This window comes from Pistacia vera, unplaced genomic scaffold, assembly GCF_008641045.1.
Source record: "Pistacia vera cultivar Batoury unplaced genomic scaffold, PisVer_v2 Contig54, whole genome shotgun sequence".
Taxonomy (NCBI): Eukaryota; Viridiplantae; Streptophyta; class Magnoliopsida; order Sapindales; family Anacardiaceae; genus Pistacia; species Pistacia vera.
The window spans coordinates 332,824-348,796 of NW_022196379.1; the positions used below are offsets into that span (position 1 = coordinate 332,824).

A 15,973-nucleotide genomic window follows, 5' to 3' on the forward strand; every position below is an offset into this window, starting at 1 on the left:
AGTTCCATGGTTGCCTCTTCCTATTACAAACTTGTCACTCCAGCCTTCAGTAGCTCGCATAATATCTTCGAATTTTAAATCCTCCAGGTAAATTTTCAGTTCTTAACTGACTTTCTTGTAGAAGAGATCGATCAATCAAATATTTCTTTTGCAGGTTTCGAACAACTAATATGTATATCAAAGCACATAGCAATGCCACAGAGATAACCACTCCAATAATTGCTCCAGCCAGCACCTTTCCTGTATTATGGCCGCCTCCAGTTTCCCCACAATATCTTGCTTCACTACCCTGCAAGCAAAGTTCTGGATTTCCAAGAAAAGACCCTGGATATGAAGCCATTAATCTAGTCCAAGTAGTGGGGAGTTTTCCTGAGAGAAGATTGAACGATTTGTTCACAAAGTAAAGCGAAATCATGTTTTTCACTTCTGTTGGTATCTTATCAGAGAAGCTGTTGCTTGAGAGATCAAGAATTTGTAACTTGCTACATTACCAAGGCATCTTGGGATTTGACCTGAGAGCCTATTGTGACTTATATTTAAAACTGAACTGAAATGGTGAAGATTACTCATGGTGCAGGGGATAGGACCATCAAGCATATTGCTCCCAAGCTGCAACTCAAAGAGACTTTGTGTGGAAGAGAGAGTCAGGAATAGCTCCACTAAGTTTGTTCTCTTGAAGGAAAATGCTCTGCAATTTCGCCAATGATATTATTCCTGAAGGAATTCTACCTGAAAGATAATTCCAGCTGAGGTCCAATTTGATCATTTTTGTGTGCAATTACCAAACTAAGCGGAAATGTTTCCTGTTAGTCTATTGCTAGACAGTCTCAAGATCTGAAGATTCTCAAGCTTTCCAAGTTCATAAGGTATAGAGCCAGATAGCCTATTTTCTGAAAAATCAAGCATTGTCAGATCACTCCAAAACCCAAATAATGGAGGTATATTTCCTTGAAGCAAGTTTCTGCGAACATCAAGAAAAGATACCCCAAAGTTCCTATTTGATGGGACTCCCTGCAACAATTACCACAAAAACAGCACAAACAACCCAAAATAGCAGAGAAAAGAGTTCACCAAATCAAGGCTAAACTGGATTATATTTCTAGAGAATGAAATTAGAGAAAAAACTACACAGTAAGAACTCAAAGCAGATAGTTCTTAGCAATTTGAGGAGCTGGGGGCCTCCCTCAATGACTCTAAAATATTGTCATGTCCTTCCCTAAAACCGACCTCTCTATTTATACTATTTCCTTAACTAAAATATTCCCTCCACTAACAACTTGATTCCCCACCAACACGTGACAGTAATAACCAATTCTCTCAACAAACATGCACCTCACACTCCCAACGACTTACTGCCCCAAATGCCCCTTATGCTTTTTGTATTGATAGACATTTTTAATGGGAGGTCTATCAATACCCCCCCATGAAGAGCTACCTTGTCCTCAAGGTGGAAATGAGGAAATTGCATCTTGATAACATCGTAAGCCTCCCAAGAAGCTTCAAATGAAGCTAGGTCCTTTCATTTTATAAGAACTTCTCGAGAGCCATCCAATAAAGTGTGGACTGCCAACACCGATTCTGGTTGAACAAGAAGTTCCATGTCCTCGGTGAGGAAAGTTGGAAGTGGCTGGATGGGTACAAAGGTGTGCAGACTTCGTTTAAGCTGAGAGATGTGAAAGATTGGATGAATTTTTGCCGTAGAGGGTAGCTCCAACCTGTAAGCAACCTGCCGAATCTTCTCCAGTATGGGAAAAGGGCCATAAAACCAAGGACTCAGCTTTTCATTCAGCTTTTTGGCCAATGACTTGAAACGATATGGTTGGAGCTTCAAATACACATGGTCTCCAGGTTGAAAATTAATATCCTGACGGCGTAGGTCAACTGTTTCCTTCATCTGCCCTTGAGCAACAGACAAGTTATGCTTTAGCTCATCCAAGATGGAATTTCGTGTAGCCATTTGCTGGTGTACTTATTCCACTGAGGAAGGATAATCTGTAAATTTGAGGAGAGTGGGTGGATTCATGCCATATAGAGCTTTGAAGGGGGTCATTTTAGTGGAGCTGTGATATATGGTATTGTACCAATTTTCTGCCCAAGGCAACCATCGATGCCATTGTTTGGGCTGCGAGCTACAGAAACATCGCAAGTAAGTTTCCAAACAACGGTTGACCACCTTCATTTGGCCATCGGTTTGAGAGTGGTATGCCGAACTAAACTTCAAAGAGGTGCCAGCGGCCTTGAACAGTTCCTGCCAAAAGTGATTGACAAAGACCCTATCTCGGTCTGAAACAATGGACTTTGGAAAACCATGGAGCTTCATAATATCAGAGATAAAAACAGTAGCGACATCCTTAGCGCTATAGGGGTGGCACAGGGAAATGAAATGGTCGTATTTAGTGAGTCTATCCACTACTACGATTATGGTATCCTGCCCTTTTGCTTTGGGTAACCCTCCAATGAAGTCCATGCTAATATCTTCAAAAGCCTAGGAGGGAATGGATAAGGACTGAAGGAGGCCTACTGGTTTTAGAGCAGAATATTTATTTAATTGACAAATGGAACACCGCTGGACATAATCCTGCACATCCTTCTTAATACCGTCCCAAAACACTATATTCATAAGTTTTTTATATGTTCTGAAAAAACCTGAATGGCCCCCTCCTGGGCTACAGTGAAATTCGTCTAACAACTTAGGAATGATCTTCGAATTTTTTGGTAAGACCAACCTGTTTTTGTAGATGAGGCAGCCACGGCGAAAGCCATAATGGGGTCGACTGGAGGGGTCAAAAAGAAGTTCTTGGATGATTGCTTGGAGCTTGGGATCTTGTTGTGCTTCAGCTGCTAAGTCATCAAATTCTGAAAATTGGACCACCGAAATGGCTTCCAATTTAGTCCCCTCTCCTCTTCTAGACAAGGCATTAGCCACCTGGTTGGAGCTTCCAGGTTGGTAATGGATTTCTAAAGAAAACCTTAGGAGCTTAGAAATCCACTTTTGCTGCTCAGGTATCTTAACTCGTTGATCTGTCAAAACTACAGGCTTCGTTGGTAAGATTTAATGATAAATTTTCGCCCACTAAGGTGTGGCTCTATTTGTGGACAGCAAACACAATTGCCATTAGTTCCCTTTCGTACACCCATGTTTGTCAGGACTGGCTGGAGAAGGCTTAGCTAAGGAATGCAATAAGGCGCTGATTCTGTACCAAGACAACTCCAAAACCTTGTCCCGAAGCGTCCGTGTGAACTTCAAATGGAAGGGTAAAATCAAGGACTGCCAGAACAAGGACTAATGTCATTGCTGTTTTAAGGGCTTCAAAAGCTTGTTGTGCTTGGTCATTCCATACAAAAGAGTCTTTTCGCAACAATTGTGTTAAAGGCTGCGTGATTAAATCATAATTCTGTACAAAGTGGCGATAGTAGCCAGTTAGCCCCAAGAATCCCCTTAATCCTTTGATTGTGCGTGGAATTGGCCAAGATAACATTGATTCAATCTTATGTGGATCAGCCTCTACCCCCTTTGATGAAATTAAGTGACCCAAATACTCCAATCTTCGACGGGGAAACATACACTTCTTGTAATTTACTACTAATTCATGCTTGGTGAGGATTTGAAAGGCTTGTCTCATGTGGAGCAGGTGAGTCTTCAAATCAGGGTTGTAAATGAGGATATGGTCAAAAAACACGAGTGTGAACTTCCTCAAAACCGGTTTAAAGATGGTATTCATTAAAGCTTGAAAGGTGGAAGAGGCGTTGGTTAATCCAAAAGGCATGACCAGGAATTCATAATGCCCTTCGTGAGTCCGAAAGGCTGTTTTCGGTACATCCTCCTCCTTAATCCTAATATGGTGGTAACCTGATTTTAGATACAGTTTCATAAAAATTGTTGCCCCTGACAGCTCATCTAGCAATTCATCAATTGAGGGGATAGGGAACTTGTTTGGGATAGTGAGGTTATTGAGTGCCCTGTAATCTACACAAAAACGCTAACTACCATCTTTCTTTTTAACCAACAACATAGGGCTAGCAAAAGGACTGGTACTGGGTTGTATAATTCCTGCCACGAGCATCTCACCCACTAACTTTTCGATTTCATTTTTTTGGGAATATGAGTATTTGTATGAGTGAATGTTAGGGGGTTTGGCATCAGCTTCTAAGACTATTGCGTGGTCAGTGGGTCTCTTAGGTGGTAGCTTAGTAGGTTGTTCAAACAGGTGGCTAAATCCATCTACAACTGTAGCAGCTGTAGGATCGACGGGTTCCTCTGTTTCCTCTCCCTTAATATCAATGGAGCAAAATTCAATCACATAACTAGCATCCTCCCTCTGCAGAGATGTTAGCATTGCCTTAAGTGACCAACCATCTTGATTAAAGAAGGATCCCCTTGTAAAACTACCCTCTTCCCTTCATTGATAAATGCCATTGTCAGATTTCTCCAATTGGCACACACATCGCCCAATGTACTGAGCCAAGAAATTCCCAACACCACATCTGCCCCTCCTAATTCAAATGGAAAATAATCTTGCCTCAATTCAATCCCTTGTATCCTCAATTTCACTCCTCTACAAATACCCTCCCCTTTGACTGTAAAGCCATTCCCTACCATAACCCCAAATGATTTCCCTCTCTCAACTGCCAGACCTAATTTTCGCACCAAATCATGCGAAATAAAATTGTGGGAAGCCTTACTGTCAACCCAAACAATCACCTCCTCCCTTCCAACCATCCCTTTAAGTTTTAGGGTTTTATCTGTGGTTACCCCTACAATTGAATGCATAGATAAAGCCAAAAGGTTACCTTCATCGGAAGCTTCCAAGATGGGTTCAGGACTGACTTCGTCTTTTTCCGTTTCGTCATAATCGGTCACTAACAAGATTTGGATCAACTTGCTCTTGTATTTATGATTTGGCCCAAATTTCTCATCATAGCAGAAATAGAGGCCTTTGTCACACTTGTGCTGCAATTCAGCGTCAGACATTCGCTGAAAAGTTTCCCCGCGAAAGTTCGGCGTCATGGATTCGACAAATCGATTTTTGTCGTGAAATCGATTTGGGAACAAATTCTGACCTAACTCTGGGTTTCGTGGTGGATTGACCCATGAGTTTGGGCACCCGGGTTTTGGGCTTGGGGTGACCCGAGTATAATTATCCATTCTATTCACTTGGGCCTTAGCAAACCTGGGTCTGTTTTTTTTTTTTTTTTTTTTTTTTTTTTTTTTAGAACCCATTTTCTTTCCTCCACACGATAGGCCTGGTCCATCAGCGCAAAACGTAATTCAGCTTTGACTTTCTCCTTTAGCCCATTCGTAAAAACCCCCATCAGGATATCTTCTCCTACCTTGTGTAAGGGAGTTGCGTGAGTTTCAAAATTCTCCCTGTATTTTGTCATTGTACCGGTTTGCTTCAATGCTACAAGAGCTTCATAAACTGATCCTTTAAATGACGGTCTAAATCTCTCAACCACGATGGTCTTAAAGTCTTTCCAAGAACTGATTGGTGCTCTAGACTCCACCCACTGATACCAGTTCAGGGCACGACCCTCCATACACACGACGGCCACTATCACCTTTTCTCCCTCTTCGTATTGGTTCATCGAGAAATATCGGTCAGCTCTGAATGTCCAACCATAAGGATCTTCCCCGTTGAATATTGGTAGCTCCAACTTCTTCCCCTTCCTCTCATCCTTTGAGTTCTCTACTTCCTTATTCCTATCAACTCCCCCGCTGTCACTATTGTTGGAGAGCTCAAAGTGAGATGTCTTTCCCCTATCGCGGCTCAGATTTGTATCCCTTTCTTCCTTTACCCTCATCCATTTGCGAAGCTCCAGTAGGTAGCCTTTGATGCTCCCTAGCTCTTCCCTCACATTTTCCATTTCCTTCTCTACGTTCCCCATTTCCTTTTCCAGCCCTTCAACTCTGTTCTCCATCTTCGATTTAACCATCACCCAAATGAGGCTCTGATACCAATTTGATGGGACTCCCTGCAACAATTACCACAAAAATAGCACAAACAACCCAAAATAGCAGAGAAAAGAGTTCACCAAATCAAGGCTAAACTGGATTATATTTCTAGAGAATGAGATTAGAGAAAAACTACACAATAAGAACTGAAAACAGATAGTTCCCAGCAATTCGAGGAGCTGGGGGCCTCCCTTAATGACTCTAAAATATTGTCGTGTCCTTCCCTAAAACTAACTTCTCTATTTATACTATTTCCTTAACTAAAATATTCCCTCCACTAACAACTTGATTCCCCACCAGCACGTGACAGTAATAACCAATTCTCCCAACAAACATGCACCTCACACTCCCAGCGACTTACTGCCCCTTATGCCCTTTGTATTGATAGACATTTTTAATGGGAGGTCTATCACTATCCAAGTTAGCAGGAATACTTCCTTGGAGAAGGTTGTTCCTTAGAATTACTCTCCTGAGAGATGAACATTTTCCGATTTCAATTGGGAAGCTCCCATTAAAATGATTGTTTCCGAGGGATAAAACTGAAAGTTTATTGCCAATACATATGCTAGAAGGAATTGCCCCATAAAAACTGTTCCCAGTTAAATCCAATTTTTCTAGATATGGAGAATTTTTCCCAAGCTCAGATGGAACCTCGCCAATGAGATTATTGTGAGCTACGGATAGAAATTTAAGTTTCTTCAAATCAGTTATTGCTGATGGGATTCTACCTGTCAAACTGTTGTTATACACAGCCAGCTGCACTAGGTTGTTCATATTACCAATCTCAATCGGAATATAACCTTCGATACAATTATTGAATAGATAAAGAACCTCAAGTTTGTCAAGATTGCAAACTTCTGGAGGGATAGTTCCTCCAATAAAGTTATTCTGACGCCTGAGTTCTACAAGTGAATTGCAGTTTCAAAGTTCAGGAGGTAATGAGCCCTCAAGCATGTTATCAAAGAGAAACAAACTGTTTAAGCCGCTTAGATTTCCTGCTGATTTAGGAATGTAACCCACCAAATTATTACCTGAGAGAGCAACAACAGCCAACTGCTTGCAATTACCAGTCTTATCAGATATAGTTCCATTGATTTTGTTCCCTGAAAGAACAAGCTCTTGCAGATTTTCAAGACTCCACAGAGTCTCAGGAATGGGCCCTTCAAGGTTGTTTTCATCAAGGTAAAGAACTTGAAGCTGTAAAAGACCCTTAAATATCCCGGTGAAATAGCCCCTCCAAAATTATTAAAAGATGCTATTAACATAGTAAGATTGTGGCAATTGGTGAGTGTAAGAGATAAAGATCCATAATATGCATTCTCATGAATCCAAAGATGGGAAATTGCACATGAAGTTGAGAATTCTGGTAATGAAGCAGTGAAGTTATTTGTGTTCAAATACAAAAACTTCCAACTTTGGAAGAGAATATATTTCACTTGGAACCTCGCCACTTAAATAATTGTTTTAAACTCCAATGTACTCAAGACTCTGGCAGAGGCTTAACTCAGGAGGAATATTACCTGAGAGGAAATTATAGCCCAGGTCAAGCTTTGAAAGTTGACTTGATTGGAAAAGTTGAGGAGGAATGGGGCCTTGAAAGCCATTGTCGTTCAGAAGAATAGTGGTGAGTTGGCCACATTTCCCAAGCTGCAGAGGTATGTTACCAGTAAAATTGTTGCCACTAAGGTCAAGAGAGGGTAGATACTTATTTTGGCAGATATAAGAAATGGAGTTGTTTAAAACACCAGAGATTCCAAAGCCTGAGAGGTTTAAGGCCTTGATGTGAAAAGTATTGTTGTTGTAACAAGAAACGCCTGGCCATTGGCAAGCTGAAATGGAGTGGTTCCAGAACAATATATGTTGGGATTGTTGTGGGAGGCTGTCAATAAACTGGAGAAGGGAAATGGCACATGGAGGTAAAGATGCAGATGAAACAAGAACTTGAAAGAGAGACGAGAAATATCAAAAACATGATGCTACAGTTTAGAGGTTTTCTTTGAATGTTTTGTGTAGGTAATTGAATGCTTGGAAATGGTAGCACATGCAAATGAACATAGTCCAACATGTTAGTTTGGTCTTTTTCTGCAACTATAATAATTAAATAGTGAGATATTGTAACTCTTTGATTCGAAGAAAAGATACCATAGTGAAGCAAAGTTGGGAAGATAACAGATATGCTTTTTAAAGGGTGTAACAAAAAGCAAAATCATGGTGTTGCCTACGAAATAACAATAATAGCAATAATCATAATAAATAATAAACCAGAAACATAGATGGAAGTATACAAAAGAGCGATGGTTATTGTTGATATAAATGAACAACTCTAGAAGAGGATTAGAAATAAAGAAAGACCTCAATCTCACTCTCACACTTTTTTTTTTTTTAATACTAAGGGACTTTCAAAATTAACCAAAAACATAGAGGGTTAAACAACTACCTTTCTAAACCCTAAAAAACTATATCATTTAACCCCCCAAAAATTTGATTAATTTAATTAATATCTACTCACAAAATGTCTTTAGGAAATAAAAATGTTTTTGAAGGGCAAAATGTCACTATAGGAAAGAAGTAGCATTAGACTTGACTAGTTGCTACGGCTATAGATTTTCCTTGGAAATCCACTCGATGAATAGATTTTAAGGGTAGATATGTAAATAGCGTAAAACTTAAACAAATTACAAGGTTAAACATGTAGTAATTAAAAGTATTAGGAATTTGATATTTAATTAGGATGAAAATGTAAGTCTAAGATCATAGACAGGACTCTTAAAATATTCACCACTCAATAACTTAGAAACGAGAACAGACGACGCCGTGTAACCGAACACATGCCTTCGAATTCAATCTATATCTATATATTTATATAATCCTGAAACATAACCTATTTGATTGACATGTAGGATTTTTAAAGCTCTAAAATTGGTAGATTTTGATATGTTAGATGATTGTTCGACATATAACTACATTTAATTAGTGATGATATAGGATATGTACATTTGACTGCATGTAATTGGTGATAATGTAGGATATATGGATGTGTAGAATTTTTTGTTACACATGGCTTAATGTAATTGGTGTTTGATATTTGTTAGTATTAATGACACATATTATTACTCAAAAGAAAACTCAAGAGTCAAATTTAAGAACATCTAATGCTATCCATGTTCATTGGACGTTTTACACACCAAAAGACACACAATTAACGTTTTACACACCAAAAGACACACAATTAACGTTTTACACACCAAAAGACACAAACATTTCGTTTTCCTCTGTTTCTCGGTTTCTACTAAACAGTTAGTAATAAATTGTTTATAACTTGCTCAATAAAAGTACAATCGATGAACGGATTGAAGCATTAGAAACTAGACAGGACAAGACTTTAATTTGATATACTATATGCTGAATTTGGATAACTGTAGGCCCTTCACATTTTGGTTGAAAAGATATGATATCAAATAGTGGCATTGCAAAGGTCTACTTAAAAGTTTGTTTATTCAAACAAGAAGATCTATCGATTCATGTTTGTCCTTTCATATTCACATAAATACAAATGTTTCACATTCTCATTAAATATTTATCTATATTTATGTGATATGATACCATTCCACCATGACATCGTCGGTCGACTATTGCTGCATTATGTTATAGCTTGGTTTCAACAATACAGTTGGTCTCAACAATTCGATAAGAATATCTCTTCACAATGTTAATATCAAAATCAATTAATTTTTGTTGTTGTTGTTGTTTACAGATAAAAGATTCATGTAGTGGAATGGAAGCAAGCCAATGATGTTTCTATCACCAAAATACAAAACATTTCGCTTTCCTCTGTTTCTCTGTTTCCACTGAACAGTTAGTATTAAATTAAACATAACGTGCTCAATAAAGGTTCAATTGATGAATGGATTAAAGAATTGAAAACTAGATAGACAGGGCTTTAATTTGATATATTGTATGTTGCCTTTGATATGGAATCTACCTTGCTGCCAAACCATTTATCTGAATAAGTTTTGCTTTCCTCTGCTACTCGGTTTCCATTGAACAATCAATAGTAAATTGGTCATAACTTACTCAATAAAATTATAATTGATGAATGGATTAAAGCATTGGAAACTAGACAAATAGGGCTCTAATTTGATATATTGAAAAGAAAGATGAGTTATATAGAGGCTGGGTCGATAGTGGAAAAACACTTGAAACAAACACTACAAGTGTCTTCGAAAGAATTGTCAACAACATCAGAAGACAAAGCTATCGAGGAGAGAAATTGGTATAGGAATTGGAGAGAAATGAAATAAAGGAAAAGAAAAGAGCCCTAAAAAACTAGTAATCCGGTTTTCGCACGAAATGGGTTGGACCGGTGGTTCAGCACACTAAAACTTTGTAAATGAATTAAAGAGAATTGAAATAAACGAAAAAAAGGAACCCTAGAAAAGTGTTAACTCGGTTTTCACACAAAACGGGTTCCACCGGTGGTTCGGCACACTGACACCGGTCCAATCGCAGGTGAAAACGGGTTAATTACAAAATAATATTATTCATACTATTTTATATTACTTATTTGGATTAAATTGATATACAGTAAAACCTCTCCATAATGATACTCTATATAAGAATAACCTCCATGTAGTCATAAAAAATTATGGTCCCAACTTGGGCCAATTATAAATAAGAATAAATTTCACATTTTAATAAGTTATAACTTTTTTAGGTCCCGTTTTAAAAAACTTGCCTCATAATAATTATATGTATATTGCAAAAATTATAAGCTATGTTACATTAAAGGTTTAAGATGAAATAAAATATTTATCAAAGTTGTTTGGGATAATGATTTATGCTTTAGAGTTGTTACTACATCTTTTATCTTGCGGGTACGTAATGAGCCACCAACATGGACACCTTCTTATTGAAGCCAAAATATTTTTAGCTCTCAAGCATGTTTAGAGATTCTTGGCATGAAATTTTTGGTATTTCCATATTGTCATCCTCAGGATTATCTCATTCCTCTTCTTGTCTAATTCCAGTAATGATTTCTTCTTCAGTTAAAACATACACGACTTGTTGCTCATTTAGATGATTGAGGAAGACATTAATATCCATTTTATTAGTGTAGTGAAGTTGTCGAATTTGATCACTCAATTTTACAGTAACTCTTTGATATCCATTTTCGTACTATCCTAATGCTACTAAAACAATGAATTGAAATCCTAATACTACTAAAACACGAATTATAAAATAAGAAATCAAAACAACAATTCTTGTAACTACACCTCTATTAAATTATAACCTCCTTATAGTAATAAATTTTATTAGTCCCAACATTATAACTATAAAGAAGTTCTACTGTACATTGAATCCTGTGTAATTATTTAAATATACATTTTACACATGTAATATTTATATCAAATTGCTATTCTTAATTTCTTTATTATTTATTGCTTTAATTATTAATTCAACATTAAATTAACTTCAATTCAAACCATTCACATTCACATAAATACTATTACAAATATTTTCTAATATAATATTTTAGCCAGTATTGGGATGCTCTTTATATTGTGTAATCTTCTAATTATGTCAATATATTGTATAATCTGTAACTGACATAATTAGGAGAGTCAATGGATCTTTTTTGGCCTGCATAATGCTTGTAACTCTGTAGTAGATATCAATCAAATGAAAAATCAAATTCTTCAAACAAAAATGGTATCAAAGCCACTTTCATAAACAATACTATATTGTATACAAACAACAATACTTGAAATAAAAGTAATAAATTTATTTGCAACTTAGGCCTTCCACCTAGTTACAGTAAATAATCATCAACTCCTAATTTATCAGGGAATTATGTTGCAATTAATTTTAAATTTCTTCTATTTTTCCATCATCACTAAACCTCTTCCCTTTTCGACTTCTATCATGTGATTAATTTAATTCATATAATTATTTAATGAATTTTAGTAGGTGAGAGTTACAGGTGATTTAGCTTAGACTCGTCATAATATTTATTTTGTAATTTTAAATTTTTTCTTGTTTACTGGCTTTAGGAATTATGTTGCGTATTTTCTAAGATACTCTGGATCTGGACAATCTACAAATTGCATTTTGTAAGAGTATGCTACATGTTTGTTGAATTCCTTCAATAAATTTATGGATTTTATTATTGCATTATAAATGAGCACTGGAATGTCAATAACTTAACGAACATTGAAGGAGTTCAAGTGCTAAGTATCGTGCGTGTTTAGTGATGAGTTTTTTTGGTTGCTTGATTAGGTTCTTTTGGCCTTATTCTTTCAATTCTGTCATTATATGCTTAATGTGGTGTGGATGGGTTCAGTATTTGAGTACACCAGCTGGGATTTGTAGTACTGAAATGGCGGACGTGTACCAACACTTTTTGTTTCTCTTAGTGCTCAGCCACTTGGGGCACTATGAAGATAAATGTTATGCTGTGTATTTTTGGCACCAACGAATTGTCACGTGCGTAACGCTGATTAGCCAATAAACCCACGTGATAATGAATTCGAAAGTGAAATAAGTCAAAGGAAGCTTTTAAAGTGGTTCGGATGCTAAGGTACAAGTCCTACTTCCACTGATTTGTTTGATATTAGTGTGGGTCGGTTGCAATAGCGGACTGACTTATAGAAGATTGAAAAAAGTAAATGTGTTACCAAGAGAGAGAGTTTTCTCAATGTAAAATGGCCGATCCCCTTAATGAAGGGGTCTTCTCATTTATAATCAAACTGAAGCGTGTATCATCATATACCATGGGTTGGTGTGATTGTCAGGATTAATCCGCTTTACGTCCCATTTCCCCCATTCCCAAGCTGACTTCGCACGATTTATTACAGGGAAATGGACGCGTGTGAGCTCCATATCATTTGGCAGGTCTGACGTTGCGTGTCGCTCTGACGGGAGCAGGTCACCCTTCACGTGACTTTCCCACGTCACCCTTTATTTTCCAGGCATAACAAGCCCCTAGTTTTTAAGGTTTGAGGATCGAACCTTGGAAACTAAGTCATGCCGCGATTGAGGTTCTGGTCGCTCCGACCTGAATGGGATTAGCTCGGCACAGGACTCTTGGCGAACACAATCTCGCGCAATTCCTTGCTTAGCGACCTGACAATCTCATCCTAGCGACCTGGATTCGTCGGACGCTCCTTTCTGTACCTAGGGTTAGAGATTCAATGAACCTGGTTCTGCGCTGTCAGGCGCTCTGCACGCGCTAAAGGCGTTGTCGACATTAAATGCGTTGTGTGCGGACCCGACGCCATTTTGACAGCATTGGTTGTGCAACGCATTCGAAACGACGACTCTTATCGCGCATTTAATGCGACGTGGGCGCATTTAATGCGGGAGAGAGGTGGGCTGTCGTTTCGGTTCCGTGGTGGTAACCGTTGATTCGCATCCTATAAAATCTCACATTTTTCAGATGATGCCACCGAAATTCCTTTTGCTTCGTGTGACGAACCTTTGCAACCAGAGATCTTTTTTCTCCGATCGGCGCTTATCAGGCAACTGGAACGAGTTCCGGCCTCAGTTACGCATCCCAGAAAGTAGATTTTCCTTTCTTTCTCTTTTTTTTTTTTTGTTTGGTTGGGTCATGGCGTTGGGTCTCTCGGTTGTTCACCAGAGACGCGACGCCGTCATTGGACTCGGCCGTGGGCGGCGGCTCGAGTTACTGTTAGGGTTTAAGGGATTTGTCCCGCGTCGCCGCGCGGGACATGCGATGGCTAATGACCTGTCTGTTGATGTTGCAGACCCGGAATGGAACCGTTAACATCCAGACCCGAGGGAGCCAGCTCGTCCTCGCGGAAGTTCCCGAGGACGCATCCCTTACGTCTTCTCGGTCCTCACCTCAGAGGAATTCGATAGGATTAAACAGCAGTTTGACATCCACTGGTAGGTGTTCCTCGACCATACCAGTCATCACGGCGCCCCTCTGATGGCCTTGCCGCGATCTCTGAGAGATCTTCAAGGGTGGAGGGAGGATTCCCCTCCATCCTTTCATCAGGTCGGTCCTGGATCATTTCGGATCGCACCGATGCAATTGATGCCAACGCGTATGTCATCGCTGTCGCGATGTACATCGCGTGCTGCGAGACGCTTGGCAGCCAATGGCAGTGGAGCTCGGCGTTGCCTACTACCTTAAGAAGAGTAGACAAGGACTCATACTATTTGTCTCGGTGACCTACCATACCGAGGGGATACATAGCTATCCCAGCAATGCGGGGGCCTACGAGACAAAGTTCTTCTTCTTCTGTTATGACGCTACTGCCGCTTTCAGAACCAAGTAGGTTTTTCTTCGCTGGGTCCATTATTTCTCGCATGGTTTATAATAACGACATGCTTTTTCCTCTTGTAGTTAACAGAACGACCAGCCAAGCCCTACTCCGCGACCCCAGATAGGCTCGTATCTTTTGGAGTACTGACGAGAGGAGCTGGGAACGGAGGAAGCTTGTGACGACCGCGAACTTGCGAAGTACGGTTTTTTCAACGACAAAGCGTCCTTAGAACCCCCAGAAGGTAATAGTATACTGGTTCCCTTCTGGTCGTAGAAATTTCGTTTACTAACGAACTCAAATGCAGAAACCATGCCCCCAAAGGAGTCCGAGCGCCCCGTCGAGCACCATTCGTCTTCCCTCGATCGAGGGAGAGAGAGCGCCGAAGCTGCTCGTCCTATCCCGCACGCAGCCGCAACAGTCGCCCTCCCCAGCCCCGTCCTGCAAGAAGCGACCAAGACAGAATAGGTCGCTCAGGCACCCTCTGCTCCCCAAAGCGGAAGGCTCTGGCCCAGAGTTGAAGAAGAGGAAGTAGATTCAGGTCGAAAGTTGGAGACCGAATATGAGGAACAGCCTCTGAGTCGAGGTCGGCAGGAATCTAGGAGTTCGGGCAAGGAGCCCGTGAGCGAGGCGGTCGCTGCCGGCAAGGCAAAGGACGTGCCGGTTCTAGACTCATTGCGCTTCTGCCCGAATACCTGCAGCCATAGTTTATGGCCTGCTCGATGTGCGAGCTATCGGATTCAAACGACTAGTTTGCTGACACGGGTGACGACCTGATGACCAGTCATTCCAGCATCTGAGCAGGTAAACGAGCTGTATTTGAAACTCCATTCTGATTTATTTCTAACTTATATCTTGCTCGCAGGCGTTGCTTGCAATGAGGATGTCCATGGAAAAGATGCGTTGGGGGGCCGCAAAGGGACAAGCGACCTGAATGAGGAGGTCGTGAAGTTGAAGCAAGCTTGGAGTCCATCGAAGTGGAAAGAACACAGGCGTTCGAAGCGGCGAACAGGTATCTGAACCAAGGACCCCTGCTTTACGAACAGTGGATTTAGAAGACAGAGCTCGCAGTCGACGTGCAGAGGAAGTCAAGGAACTTCAAAGGACAACCGCCAGGATCTCTAAGGGTCGAGACAAGGACCGGAGATCCAGGCGACCTTCGCACGGGCTCAGCGAGCTGAAGAGATAGGGAGACCTCCGAACAGAAAAGCTAGCTCTTGAGGCCGGCTCCAGGAGAGTCGGGAGAGAATCGCTTCTCTGACTAAGAATGCAGAATCAGTCAGAGACGGAGGAGAGGCGCAGACTGGGCAATCGGGGCTATTCTGCGAGCAAGGAATCCAGACTTGGACATGTCCGACCTCCCGAGGGTTGGCAAGCGACTTTGCAGATCATGGCCGAGGAGGACGACCGACTGCCGCGGCCGCTCAAGGACCCGACCAGGCAGGGGGTTCTGGCTCGAAGGATCCCCCCGACCAGCCTTAGTGTAATGAGTTGTCCCCATTGAATCGGGTCTTTTGACTTTTACATAAATGAAGATACTTTTCTTTACAATTGCAGTTCGCTTTTTCATATATATGTCAATTTACAATTGTGACTTACATAAGCAATTGCATACAAATTCTACATGCGAACAGAACACATGTGAACTGTTTCGAGCGAACAAAGAAATACTTAAAAGAAATTAACAAACTGAGAGCTAAGTTCGGGATTACTGATAGTATGGCGGAGGTGCTCT

At 40.2% G+C, this 15,973-nt stretch overlaps 2 protein-coding genes across 2 annotated transcripts; both read right to left on the reverse strand.

Moving 5' to 3' along the window:
• Positions 1–786: 786 nt before the first annotated feature.
• Positions 787–1,957, reverse strand: LOC116107561 (leucine-rich repeat receptor-like serine/threonine-protein kinase At1g17230). Its single transcript, XM_031393830.1, has 2 exons — positions 1,535–1,957; positions 787–1,011 (listed from the first exon to the last, which is right to left on the reverse strand). Exons 1-2 carry the CDS (start codon positions 1,955–1,957, stop codon positions 787–789), a joined length of 648 nt encoding a protein of 215 aa, XP_031249690.1.
• Positions 1,958–3,164: 1,207 nt separating this feature from the next.
• LOC116107562 lies at positions 3,165–7,557 on the reverse strand. The gene is made up of 7 exons (XM_031393831.1): positions 7,474–7,557; positions 6,985–7,150; positions 6,419–6,855; positions 5,218–5,973; positions 4,355–4,951; positions 3,989–4,271; positions 3,165–3,850 (listed from the first exon to the last, which is right to left on the reverse strand). Exons 1-7 carry the CDS (start codon positions 7,555–7,557, stop codon positions 3,165–3,167), a joined length of 3,009 nt encoding a protein of 1,002 aa, XP_031249691.1.
• Between the last annotated feature and the right edge of the window lie 8,416 nt (positions 7,558–15,973).